This window comes from Lissotriton vulgaris, chromosome 7 (assembly GCF_964263255.1).
Source record: "Lissotriton vulgaris chromosome 7, aLisVul1.2, whole genome shotgun sequence".
In the NCBI taxonomy this organism is placed as follows: Eukaryota; Metazoa; Chordata; class Amphibia; order Caudata; family Salamandridae; genus Lissotriton; species Lissotriton vulgaris.
In genome coordinates this window covers 1,260,070,195-1,260,084,288 of record NC_141695.1, presented here as the reverse complement: position 1 = coordinate 1,260,084,288, position 14,094 = coordinate 1,260,070,195, and the positions used below count along the sequence as shown (strand labels likewise).

At 43.3% G+C, this 14,094-nt stretch overlaps 1 protein-coding gene across 1 annotated transcript in view; it reads left to right on the top strand.

Annotated features, from left to right (window-relative positions):
- Positions 1-7,966: 7,966 nt before the first annotated feature.
- Positions 7,967-14,094, top strand: part of LOC147703362 (degenerin mec-4-like) — a 63,595-nt gene continuing 57,467 nt past the window's right edge. The window contains exon 1 of the mRNA XM_086928912.1: positions 7,967-8,073. Within this exon, the coding sequence (XP_086785038.1) occupies positions 8,007-8,073 (67 nt within the window). The 5' untranslated portion in view covers positions 7,967-8,006. The remainder of the gene's footprint in view (positions 8,074-14,094) is intronic.

Here is a 14,094-nt window from a genome sequence, read left to right as displayed (position 1 = left end):
AGGCGGACCAAGACCCTTACGAGGGTTATTTCCTACCCGGCCTTTCAGGATTCCCCTAAACTGTTTGTGGTGCAGTGCCTCCGTGCTTATGAAGATATGACTGAAGATACTCGCCCTCCGGGTGAGCGGCAACTACTTATTGCCCTACGAAAACCGTATAAGGCCGTTACTTCGCCAACGATCGCCCGCTGGGTGCGTTGGGTGATGCAGGAGGCGGGGATTGATACCAAGCAATTTGGGGCTCACTCGGCGCGAGGAGCCATGGCCTCTAAAGCTTTTGCCCTTGGGGCTCGACTGGAGGACTTGATGAGAGCGGCTGATTGGTCCTCGGACTCCACGTTCAAGAGGTTCTATTTCAAGCCAGTTATCGATGTGGCTCGGCTGGTGGTCGATAAGCTTTGAACTGGCATAATCCGAAGCCTCCGGTCCTGACATAGAATGAGAATTTGCCTAGCCTTGGTGCTGGTAAGTTCCAATTCTATTAAGGACTCGGAGGCGAGGATTATCCCCCCCAGTGACTTCATGGAAGTGGTCCCTCCCCGTATGCATAGTAAGTAAAGCATTTATGTTCCTTTAATGGATGTGCGGCTATTGCTCTGCGATGTAATGCTCTTCCTTTTTTACTGCTGACGTTCTGTTGGAACGGGATTGATCTGATGGTGTGTTCTATTGCAGGTGCCGATAATTCTAAACAAGACGCGTGATTGGATTGAGGTTGAAGCTTCGCGCGAAGAAAGAGGAGGAGGCAAGAATAGTGGAGCATGATGGGAGTCGCCAGTGCATGGACACTGTGATAGGACTCATGTTTGACTTTGTTTTTTTCCCGAATGTTCATGGGAAAAGTAGTTTGTGATATATTTTTTCTTGCTGCTGTGGAGAATAAAGCGATGAAAGAATGGCATAATCCTCGCCTCCGAGTCCTTAATAGAATTGGAACTTATCAGCACCAAGGCTAGGCAAATTCTCATTTATTTCTTACTGTGCACTTCATAAGTGACTATCGGAATCTAGCAGAGGGACCTATAAACTGTCATCAAAGAGCTGCTTGCAAACTGCATGGTACCAGTTAGTAACTTGTGTTTTTTCACAGTCATTCATTATCCTGATCCTGCTAAAAAGGTTTCTTTGGGTGGAAGTACATTTTAATGTTAAAGTCAGTGCTAGCCACTGTGTTATGTTCTGAATCCAGAGTTTCTGCTTTTCCAGCCAAGCACTCTTTAAAAATGCCTATCAGTATGAATGACATGTGAATACTACACCTTGTAGTCCCCTTTACCTTTTGTAACATTTTCTATACACTGATTTACATGTATGATTCATTGTCTCTATATGTGTGTGATGTAAAGTGCTTTGACATCCTACAATGGTATGAGAGATGCTATAAAACAAATGAAATACATGTGACAGAGGGGCTATGGAGCGATGAGAGGAACTGTTGAAGGGGGATAATAAGGGAATCATTGAAGAACCCCAACAAAGATTGCCGCATCCTGGATCATAGTAAGGTCTTCATTTACTATTCTTTAAAAGCTAATACAATTCAAAATATAATGAAAAATGTGTTGTAGAATGCACCATTGTTTCCTAAATATTTTGAGGGGGAGAGCCTCCCTAAGCCCCATTTGTAGTGGTCAGGCTCACTCCCTGCACTTGGGTGCACCATGTGGGGACTGGTCTGAAAACATTTGCCAGGGCTGCTTTGGGTTTCCAGTCTGGCTCTGGCAGGAGAAGGAGCCTCGTACTGCGAAATAAAACCAACAATTTAAAAGTTAGTCACGGAGATGCAGCACCACTCTTCCTATTAAATGTTTTGCTTTTTTGCAAATTCCTTCAATATAAAATACTTAGGGCCAGGTGTACGACTCGTTTTTGTATGCACAAATCAGTTCGCAAACCTGTGTGTACATGCTAAAAACCTACTGGGCCATGTACATAGTCTATTTCGCGAATCGCAGTTTCTTTGCGACTCACTAAATAGGTGTGCGACTCGCTATTTGAAAGTGGCATTCCCTTCCAAATAGCGAGTCTCAAAACCATGTACAAATGTTTTGCGACCGCAATTGGGGTCGCAAAACACTCGCAATTACCACCTACTTCGAGTAAATGGTAATGCCTTGGCTAATAGGAAGGGGTCCCGAGGGACCCCTTCCCCTTTGCAAATGCATGCAAATTATTTTTTAAGGGCAGGCAGTGGTCCCAGGGACCACTGCCTGCCCTTAAAAAATGAAATGAAAACGTTTCATTTTCCTTTTTTGTTTAATGCATGGAAAACGGGCTGCATTTCCTAAAAAAAAAACTGCTTTATTTATAAGCATTCCCATACATGGTGGTCTGCTGCGCCCAACAGGCCACCATCCCTGTGAGGGCTGGCATTCCCAATGGGCTTGCAAATTGCATTGATATTAATGAGCTTCGCAATTTGCAACCCCATTGTGAATCGCAAACAGCGTTAAACACACAGTTGTACATTTCATTTAGCGACTCGCAATTTGCGACTCGCAATTTGTCACCAATTGCGAGGCTCTAAATGAAATGGTCGTACATTTGGCCCCAAAATCCTTGGTTTTTGAGTACTTGTTTTGTGTGCACACGTGTGCTTTTTTTAAATTACTGTTTTAATATTTGAAATTTAAATCATACAAATTGCTTGAGGGTCCCCGGCTTCCAGTGGTGACTCAATGGGGGTCCTCATGAGTCAAAAGTTTGTGAACCACTGGATAGGGGACAAAGGTATAGCAAAAACTAACAGGAGTTACTTTGGGCAAGCAGCTCTCTTCAGGTGCAGCTGCCATTCGTGTAACAGGTGTAGTGGCATCGGGATCAGAGGTTTGAGCGGCCCAAAGCCCCACAATTGTAGCTGTCTTTTAATAACAAAACAGGCCTGAGATGTTTTCATTGCTTGTACTAAGCCTTGAGTACACTTGATATACCACTGCTCAGAAGTGCCACAATGAAGAAGCAGTGCATTGAAAGGACACAATGAACCCTTTTAGAAGTATTTTCAGATTCCAAAGATTCAATACAAAGCTAACATACTCAAATCCCTTAAAGCCTCTTCTGATGACATTGATGTTTTACCATCGTCCTTCATCGAAGCACTCTCTGGGATGCTCTCTTTCCCCTATTTGTCATTATTAATGCCTCCCTCACTCAAGACATCTTTCCTGGAGCTCTCAAGACTGGCCAAACCCTCCCACTTCTAAGGAAACCTACAGTAGACCCTGATGACCTCCCAGCTACCCGCCCATCACCTACTATTCATTGACAGGATCATTGTAAAAGCAATCCATGTTCAACTCCAAGATTTCATCAATGTTAACCATCTTCTGCAAGACTACCTGTCTGGTTTTGATCACGCTGGAGCATGAATTATAAAATCTGATATTCCTATTACACTTTCTTACCAGAGTATCTTTTTGCTGGGGCTACTGATTGAAAATGTTAATTTGAATTTCACATTGTTAATAAGCTCTGCAGACCATCCACCCCAAACCTCCACCCTCCATCCTTTTCTTGCTGTGACTCACCTGCTTGTGTTTTTGCAACCATAATGGTAGGGGTGAGGGAGAAACATCAGGGGTATGTTATGTCTGCATGACTTGTACCCCCAGTGTGGCTGGTAACTTCCATCCTGCTGTGTGATTACCAGGCCACTTCCCATTAGGCCCTCAGGAGGTGGATGGACGAATGCATGACGTTACAACGCATACATTTACAAGGCATGCCTTTACAACGCAGTTTTTACTTCGCAACATCACTTACAACGCATTCCATTACATCGCATGACACTACATCGCATTTTTTGAAACTACCTTTACAATGCATTCCATTACATCGCATTTTACCTTTACAACTCATACCATTACAATGCATACCATTACATTGCATTTCAGGTAAGTATTGGATAGTATAGGGGGAAAAATTACTTTTTGAACTCCAGGGGGTACAACAGTAGGGTAAGTGTTGGATAGTGTAGGGGTACTATGCGCTGTAATGGTATGCATTGTAATGGTATGCATTGTAATGCCTGCGTTGTAGTGACATGCGATGTAGTGTCATGCGTTGTAACGGTATGTGTTGTAATGCCTGCGTTGTAGTGACATGCATTGTAAAGGATGTTGCGATGTAATGACTGCGCTGTAAGTGTAGTGCGATGTAATGGTTGCATTGTAAAGGTTATTCCCGGATGGACATCACAGCGGAGATACTGGAGAACCAGAGTTAAGTTTAAAAGCCGCTATCTCTGCTGCAAAGTGTGGTAATCCACTTAATCCACCAGAATCATGAGTCTTCACCAAAAAGTGGATTAAATGCTTGCACCTGGATTTACTGAGTGCTTTTCTGAGCAGTTTTGATCATTTTGGATAGAAATATGCTGCTTTTTCTCCACCCTCTCATGTATGCCATTTCTACCTTTTAACAGGTACATGTCCATCGCCTCGAGGAGCCATTCAGCAGTAGGTGTACAAGGGGGCATGAAATTCGCAACTATTACTCCGAAGTCTATGGCATGGCCTACAGTCAAGAGGTAAGGATGAGATAACTGAATTTACAGTAAGGAGGTGAGGGGCAGTCAACTGAACCTCACCTCATGTCTGTATGTTTATATATGGTATTTCTATGACGCAAACCTAGCCAAAAGGCAGCAGAGCATTGCACATGATCAAGCTACAAGCTTTAGGTTATCAGTTAATAGGAGAGGATGTTGGGCTCTGCACTAGAAAATCCGGTCTCCAGGGACAAGTCTTAGTTCCACGCTCACACCACGCTACCCGTTGGTATTTAGTAACCGCTGTGGGCACTTGAGAGGGCACCACTCCCCAGATGTAAGGTAGAAGGTGTAAGTCCCTCGCAAAAGATCTTTGATGTCCCTGAGATCTCAGAGAGAGCAGGAAGCCCACAGACAGGCCCTTGGAAAGCACACATCAGGGCACCACACTTCATCAGGTCTCGGGCCAGGCCAGCCACTATTCTGACCGGACACTCCGTCCTCTGTGTGCACAACAGAGTCCTCTGATAATGTGACCACATAGTCCGGTTCTCCGGTTCCCAGTCTCCACAAGTATAGCTCACTCTTTGCTGAAGGATGGCATCCATAGTTATACTATTGTGAGCCTTTGAAGTTAGGGGGCAGCATAGGGTTTCTCCTTTGAACCCTAGATGTGCCCCATAAACTGTAGGCCTGTCTGCCATGGGGCAGTGGAATGTAGATCTTAAACTTTAGGGAGGCCATGATTCAGCCCTGAGAGGCCAAGTGTCAAAAACCTTGCTTTTCCCATCTATTCCATATGACCCTCAAATGGCAGAGGTCTGTCGTTTCCATTTGTATGCCCATGGTTTATGGCTGTTGATGGGAAATGCACAGATTTGCTCCCCCAACCCCCTGGTGTCCACTGGAACCATGCACAATGCCACATGGGACTCTGAGAGGATAGAAATGTCCACATTCCATAATTGAAATTTCTATGTGAGTTATGCCAAAATTACCTTTACCACTGGAAAGGGTTTGGCACAACAAATCAATTGATATGAAACATCATGAGGCTGCTCTACTGCAATCCACTATTGCAGCCTAAAGTAATGTCAATCGCTTCCCCATGTTAACTTATGGGAAGAGCAAGTCTCATTGGTATTGAAAGCATACACAGTTATTCCTCACAACCTAGGCGCATGTGCGTTATTGCACAAACTTACCAACAATGACAGGCCGGACAAATAGTCTCCAGCACCAGAGGTACAAGTGTGCCCACACCAGTCTGCAACTACAGACTAGACACAGGTCTAATTAAGACAGTGTCAGTATGCATGCATACCTGCGCTGGGAGGCTGCACACTTGATCACGGGCACCGTAGGTGTGGGTGATCACACACAACGGCCTGCACTGACATGCTGCTCCTGGGTTCACTCAGTATAGATGTTAGCGCGCACCCACCTCTCTGCTGTGGCAGCTCGTTCCATGTTAGAGAACATTGAGTCCGTGCCTCTTCCCAACATGGGTAGGAAGGGCGCGCACACTTTCACACTGCATTTACAGTGGGAAAGTGCCTGGAGGCCAAACAAGAGAATCAGCATAAAACTGTTGGAAAAAGCAAAATGTTTAGGGCAAAGCTATCTAATGAGTATCAGGTCCAGCATGTATCATCAGTGTAGTATTGCATCTTGATGTTGCTATCTGTGAATAGAGTACCAAGTGCTCCATGGAAAGTTTGAAGATGACAGGTGATCGTATGGAACCCGGGGGACTTCACACTTCATAGGGATCTGTTGTGACCTGCAGGTGCCCATGCGAACAAACGAGTGTCAGTTGGAAAGGTAGTAGGAGAACCAGTGAAGGACAGTGCTGGTGAATCCCATTCACGACTCAAAGGCGCATATGAGGGTGGGATGGTTGACTAAGTTGAAGGCAGCTGAGAGGTCCAGAAATATCAGGAAGCCAGATCCTCTTTATCTGCAGGCAAGAGGGCATGGTGTCTGATGTATAAGGTGGCTGTCTTTGTGCTCCAGCATGATCAAAACCAGAAATGTAGTCATGCGAAAGATGGTTAGCTTTGATGAAATGTTGGGGTTGAACATGGATTGCTTTTACAATGATCCTGTCAATGAATAGTAGGTGAATTTGCGGGTAGCTGGGAGGTCATCAGGGTCTGGTGTAGGTTTCCTTAGAAGTGGGAGGGTTTGGCCAGTCTTGAGAGTTCCAGGAAAGATGCCTTGAGTGAGGGAGGCATTAATAATGACAAGTAGGGGAAAGAGAGCATCCTAGAGAGAGCTTTGATGAAGGACGATGGTAAAACATCATTGTCATAAGAAGTCGCTTTAAGGGAGTGGAGTATGTTAGCCAGATCTGTGAGTGATAGGGCTTTGAAGCCTGAACATTGCGAGATTGTACGGGAAGGGGTGAGTGCAAGAGATACGTAGGCTTGGTATCATCGAAATGGTATTGGATGGTCTGTATTTTTTCACAGAAGAAGAGGTTAATGGCATTGCACTTTTCTATGGAGGGATGAATAGTGGATCTGGCAGGCGGTTCAAGCAGTGCTTGATTGACTTAAAGAACATTCCGCTACTGTTGGTGGCTTTATTGATGGTGATGGCATAGTACTTTGTTTTGGCTCAAATAATGAGCTGTCTGTGTGTTGATTGGAGGGACTTCAGTATCAAGACGTCCTCTACGGTTCTCTTTTTTTCCCATTTTCTTTTCTGTCTGTGTATTGATTGTTTATTGTTAAGCAGGATCTTTATGATACCATAGTGCTGAAGGCTTTGGCTTGCACTTGCATGTTGTAATTGGGGCTTCGATGTTCACATAGCTTTCCAAAAAAACTGTTGCTTATAAGAGTATTGGCATCCAATGTGGTGTTAATGGGGTGAGAGGTGAGGTCAAGCATTAGGTTTTCTATGGAAAAGTCTTTGAAAGTCCTGAAGATTTGGTGGTCTCTTTTTGTTGACCATGGCCTGTTTACAGTACGCAGAGGAGGGAAATATGGATGGCCTAGTGGTCCGAACAGTCTAAGGGTATGGGGAGCTTGCATTGGATTGTTGTTTGGTGATGTTAAGAAGGTAAATTTGAGGGTATGGCCTTTGGAGTGGGTTAGTTGTGTGACATGCTGTACCACATTGGGTGTTCTGAGGAGGTTGATTTTTTGAGCTTGTGTTGTCTAGGAGGTTGAAGTCACCCAAGATGATGCAGGGCTCATAAAAGTGAATGACTGACACATCCACTTATTGAGTTTGATGATTATTGGTAAATGTCCCCTTAACAGAGGAAAGGAGGTTATTCTAGGGCAAAATGCTTGTATTGCCACAGCATACTTTTTGTTCAACCTCGCCATAGTCTTCTGTGCCCCTATGTGCTAGTCTATGAGGTCCCAATTTTCTCACCCTTCTCTTTAATCAGGGGTATGGATGTGGGAAGTTTTGTCTGTCACTTACTGACGTTTTGTTTTATTTCCAGGCCTGTAAGAAAAGTTGTGGCCAAGCAAAAATTATCAAAAACTGTGGCTGTCGCATGTGGGAGTTTCCGGCACCCCCTGGGACTGAAGTACCCCTTTGTAACATCAGTGAAACAACAGTCAGTACGTCGCCAAGTCTGTCATTTACTCCTCCATGCCTGCTTTTTTCTGTTACTTCCTCCTACCTTCCTTCTCGCTGTAATCCTACACTTTATCCTCTGCCCATCGCTATAAACCCTCTCTTGATATTTGGTTCCTGCCTAATTGTATTTTCCCTCAGTCACTGTATTTGTCCACACTATTATCCATGTCTTTGTCCCTTTACTTCCTTGACCTTAATTGGGATTGAAAAGGACCTGGGTAATGATCAAATAACAAATGCCTGAGGAAGGGGGCATAGATATAAAGATCTCAAGAAATCTTCTGGGGCAGCAAGGTGTCATTCCCTCAGACAGCCTTTTATCCTGCAATGGGTCAGAAAGGCTAGACTGTGAATATTCCTAAATAACTACTTTGGGAAAGTAAGCAAACAGGTTTAACTGTTTCAAGAGCGAGAGCAAGTGGTCAATGTTGGACCAGAAAGGAAAAACTGTAGCATTGTCCATACCCTCAGGACAAATAACATAGACAAGGGGTTCTTAACCTGTGGTCCATCAACATCTGGAGTTCCAAGATACACCTGCTCATGGGGTCCATGACTGCTTTGAAAATGAAATATTATTAAGAGATTAAGTGCATATGCATAAAAAACATGATTTAAAAATTTAAAAATAGTCTTCAATGTGAATGAATTTGAAATTGAAAGCTAATAATTAAGTTGGTATCCTTATCTTGATTCGTAGAAGCAGTGCAAGTATAGGAAACGTATTCCTGTATAGATGACTGGTGGGCTCAATTGAAGCAGCACTGGTTTCTACTGACAACAATCATTTGCAATGCAATAGGTCTCGCATTAGGAAAGTTTGAGCTTTTGGTATTGTAAATGACAAATTTTGTATTTATGTGTTGGTTTTGAAAATAGCTAAATTAATAGCTTTGTCATTTACAATGTCAATAGTTTTAACTTTCACAAATGTGACACCTATAGCATATGCAATATGTGTTGTATTTACGTGACTTAGATGTATTGATATTACAAATAACAATGGCTTTTATTTTTTGTTAATAATTAATACTTAAATAAAAGTTATTGTAATTTATAATGGCAATAGCTTAAACTTTTGTAAATAACTTTTGTGAAGATTATGTTCAGTGTATTTTATTGTGACGAAAATCCAAGAACAGAAGTGAAATATTAACATCTTTTTGTGACATTTGTAATAAAGCTTGAAACATTGAGAGAACATATTTGAACCAGTTGTTGTTGAATGGTTGCACAGATTGATACTGTGGTGGCGCTGAGTGATGTTGTGGTGGTGAACGAGTGATGCTGTGGCGTTCAGTGATGCTGTGGTAGCGCATAGTGATTTTGTGGTACCCCTGAGTGATGCTGTGGTGAGGCTGAGTGATGCTGTATGCTATGCTATGCTATGCTATGTTTTGTTTTGCTATCCTATGTTTTGTTTTGTTATGCTATGCTATGTTTTGCTATCCTAAGCTTTGATTTGTTATGCTATGCTATGCTGTGTTTTGTTATGCTATGCTATGTTTTGTTATGCTATGCTATGTTTTGCTATGCTATGCTTTGTTTTGCTATGCTATGTTTTGTTATGCTATGCTATGTTTTGTTATGCTATGCTATGTTTTGCTATGCTATGATATGTTTTGTTTTGCTATGCTATGTTTTGTTGTGTTTTGTTAAGCTATGTTAGGTTTTTGCTATGTTTTGTTATGTTATGTGTTGTTGTGTTTTGTTATGCTATGTTTTGTTATGTTATGCTTTGTTCTGTTATGCTATGCCATGTTTTGTTTCGCTATCCTATGCTTTGCTTTGTTATGCTATGCTATGTTTAGGTTTGCTATCCTATGCTTTGTTTTGTTATGCTATGCTATGGTTTGTTGTGTTTTGTTATGTTATGCTTTGTTATGCTATGCTATGTTTTGTTGTGTTTTGCTATGCTATGCTATGTTTTGTTGTGTTATATTATGCTATGCTATGTTTTGTTATGCTATGCTTTGTTATGCTATGTTTTGTTATGCTATGCTATGCTTTGTTATGCTATGTTTTGTTATGCTATGCTAAGCTTTGTTTTGATATGCTATGTTTTGTTGTGTTTTGTTATGCTATGCTATATGTTTTGTTTTGTTATTCTATGCTTTGCTATGTTTTGTAATGCTATGTTTTGTTGTGTTTTGTTATGCTATGCTATGTTTTGTTGTGTTTTGCTATGTTTAGTTTTGTTATGCTATGTTTTGTTATGCTATGCTATGCTTTCTTATGCTATGTTTTGTTATGTTATGCTATGTTTTTTTATGTTATGCAATGTTTTGTTGTGTTTTTGTTATGCTATGCTATGTTTTGTTAGACTATGCTATGTTTTGTTTTGCTATGCTTTGTTATGTTATGCTATGCTTTGTTGTGTTTTGTTATGCTATGTTTTGTTATGCTTTGTTTTGTTGTGTTTTGTTGTGTTTTGTTATGGTATGCTATGTTTTTTTCTGCTATGTTTTGTTGTCTTTTGTTATGCTATGCTATGTTTTGTTATACTATGTTATGTTTTGCTATGCTTTGTTATGCTATGCTATGCTTTGTTTTGTTATGCTATGCTATGTTTTGTTGTGTTTTGTTATGCTATGCTATGTTGTGTTTTGCTATGCTATGTTTTGTTTTGTTATGTTATGCTATGCTATGCTTTTTTTGCTATCCTATACTTTGTTTTGTTATGCAATGCTATGTTTTGCTATCCTATGCTTTGTTTTGTTATGCTATGCTATGTTTTGTTATGCTATGCTATGTTTTGCTGTGTTTTGCTATGCTATGCTTTGTAATGCTATGTTTTGTTATGCTATGCTATGTTTTGTTGTGTTTTATTATGCTATGCTTTGTTTTGCTATGCTATGTTTTGTTATGCTATGCTATTCTTTGGTATGCTATGCTTTGTTTTGTTATGCTATGCTATGTTTTGTTTTGTTTTATTATCCTATGCTTTGTTTTGCTATGTTTTGTTATGCTATGCTATGCTTTCTTATGCTATGTTTTGTTATGCTTTGCTTTGTTTTGTTATGCTATGCTATGTTTTGTGACGCTATGCTATGTTTTGTTGTGTTTTGTTATGCTATGCTATGTTTTGTTGTGTTATGCTATGTTTTGTTGTGTTTTGTTATGCTATACTATGTTTTTTATGCTATGCTATGTTTTGTTATGCTATGCTATGTTTTGTTATGCTATGCTATGTTTTGTTTTGCTATGCTATGTTTTGCTATCCTGGTGTGTGTGTGTGTGGTTGTGTGGTTGTGTGTGTGGGGGTTGTGTGTGGGGGGGGGTTCTGTGTATGGGATTGTGGGTGTGTGGGGTTGTGTGGGTGGGGATGTGTTTTTTTGTGTTTCGGGGGTTGTGTGGGGGGAGGGGTCTGAGGGGGCAATGTGTGAGGGGGCAATGTGTGAGTGGACAGTGTGTGAGTGGTCTGTGTGAGTGGGCAGTGTGTGAGTGGGCAGTGTGTGAGTGTGTTGTGTGTGGGGGGTGTGTGTGGTTGTGTGTGGGTATTTGTGTGTGTGTGTGTGTGTAGGGTTGTATGTGTGTGTGTGTGGGCGGGGTTGTGTGTGTATTGATCCAGACTGAAATCGCTTCCCCCATAGAGGTGCCCCCCGGAACAGGAGACTGTGCTCCAAATAAGGACCTCGAGAAGTGATGCAAAGCTCCATGCTGGGTTTCCAGCCCTCAAGCAATGCTGATGTGAAGCCATTATTAACGGACACAAGGCGTGTGACGAGGATGCGCACACGTACCGCCCAGCTAGGTGCAGTTTTCTAAAGTATAGATTTGGCAATCCTTGGACCTTCGGTAATGCCAATAAAGCATTATTGCATAGCATTGCATTGTATCATTGACTGTTTACATTCCTGGCCTACATACAATATGCAACGTTTCTTTGAAGTTACCAGTCCGGACAGTTGTTGTTGTTTGTAATGGCTGCTTATCACCTTAATAACTCTCCCTGTCTCACCAGCCCCCACCCGCCCGACCCCCGCAAGTCCCCCCCCCCCTTGGTGTCAGGGCCCACCGAGTTGCCACATGGCCACTGATAAGAGTGATGGATGGTCTCTGGCTGGCTCCACTGGGTCCAGTGCTCAGCTGGGAGCATCTTAGTGCACCGGTAGCCAGGAGTCTGGCAGTGTGAGAGGGGGAGAGAGAAGAAGGGCAGGGGGGAATGGAGGGATGCGATGGACAGAAGCAGGGCAGGGAGGGTGGTGTAGATCAGGGCAGTCTTAGAGGGAGATGAGAAGTGTGAGGTAGGGAGTGAGGAATCTGGAAAAGAAAGGATTTAAAGGAAGAATAACGGGTGGAAAAGAGGAGAGACCAGTGGAGGGAATGAAGAGGGAAAGGGGAAAAGAGAACACAGCTACGGATGAAATACATTGGTATATAAAGGAAAGAGACATTGGAGGGAAGAGTAGAATGGAAGAGAGAATGGAGGGAAGGAAAAGAGAGGGTTTAGATTAGGGAGGGAGGGAAAGAAGGAGAGGGCGGAGGAAGGGAGCACGGCAGAGGGTGGACACAGGGAAAGAAACAGGGAGGACAGGAAAGGAGGAAGTGACTTTGTCTCACTGGAGAAGTAACAGCTGCAGGAATGTCTCAGAGGACAAACAAAACAAACAAGGCCACCCCCCCCCCCCAGTAGAAATGCACGCAGTGGCTGTCTCAGAGCTGCACAATGTAAGCGAATAAAACCCATGAACTCGACGACATGACAATTCAAATGCGTGACGACGGCGCTGAAGGCTTTTTACTCAAATACGTTGAGGGAGAAAAGGAGCTAAAAATTTGGATGGTGAGCATGGGTATAAATTATGCAGGAAAGAGAGGGGGTGCCTCGCTGGAGAGTAGGTGAGGGCCTGTCTGCTTTTAGGAATCTTAGAATTTTTTTGTTCTTTCTGAGAACAGAGCCCAAGGAAAGGCCAGTGGCCGGAGAGGGCTTTGAAGGCTCCAGCCACCAGCTAAGATGACCTAATTTAATAAAAATCAGGTTGTGGTGGTAAGCATACGAGGGCCCTGAATATGATGAGAGGCATGGGGGTGGAGGGGGCGCTTAAAGCCCTGAGAGGACTAAAAGCATTAAGTACAGAGAGCCTAGATTTAAAAGAGCAGAGAATGAGGGCCCGAGAGGACCAGCAACCTTATCATAACGAGAGGCGAGAATGTAAGAATGGGATGGAGGAAGCAGAGACTGAGGGCTTGAGAGGACCAGATTCATTCATGTCACGAGGGCCGATGATATGGAGAGTGAGGGTCGGTAGAAAAGAAGGTCTGAAAGAAGGTAGCATTTTTCAGGTGACAAGGGTTTAGGAGGCAGGGGGCACACGGTTGGGTGGAGTGGGTACAAACAGATGTGAAGTAAAGGTAACAACATCCCTAGAGTATGGAGGACAATGTGGAAGAGGTGGAGGTAGGGAGCCTGATGGGGAAAGGAAGCATCTTAATGTAGTGAGATTAGAGGAGGGTGGGGAGCACGATAGAGAGGCAGAAGCTGGCACCATGGGAGGGCAACATCCGCAAGGCAAGGCGAGCTGAGGAGGCTGCGTGGGCTGAACAAAGATACAGAGGAGAGGTGAAGATTGACGCCCTTACATGAACAGCTTCCTTAAGGTAGCAAAAGACCCGTATCAGAGTGGGCTTGTTTGTGAGAGAGATGAAGGGTGAGTTTTGTGAGGGGATGGGGCAGTTCTGGATGAAAGGCACTCTTTCACTCTTCCAGTTTATTAGGAGTGCAAGGAATGTGCAGAGCAGTGAGCAGCTGCGGGGTTATGTGGGAGACATAAGAGCAGTGCTTAGTGTGTATTAAAACAAGCTCTCGACATTGCTGTTGCGGGGGCGGGGGAGCGGGAGCGCATTCCTTTGAAATCTGATGCAGGGGCAGGAGAGCTGCAGCCTTTGAAGTGTGATTGGGGGGATAGCGGCAGCCTTTGAAGTCTGATGCCGAGGCACAGACAAATGGTGGTGTGTGACGTGGCTGGCCTCGTGCAAGCACCTGTCTCACATGAACTGTG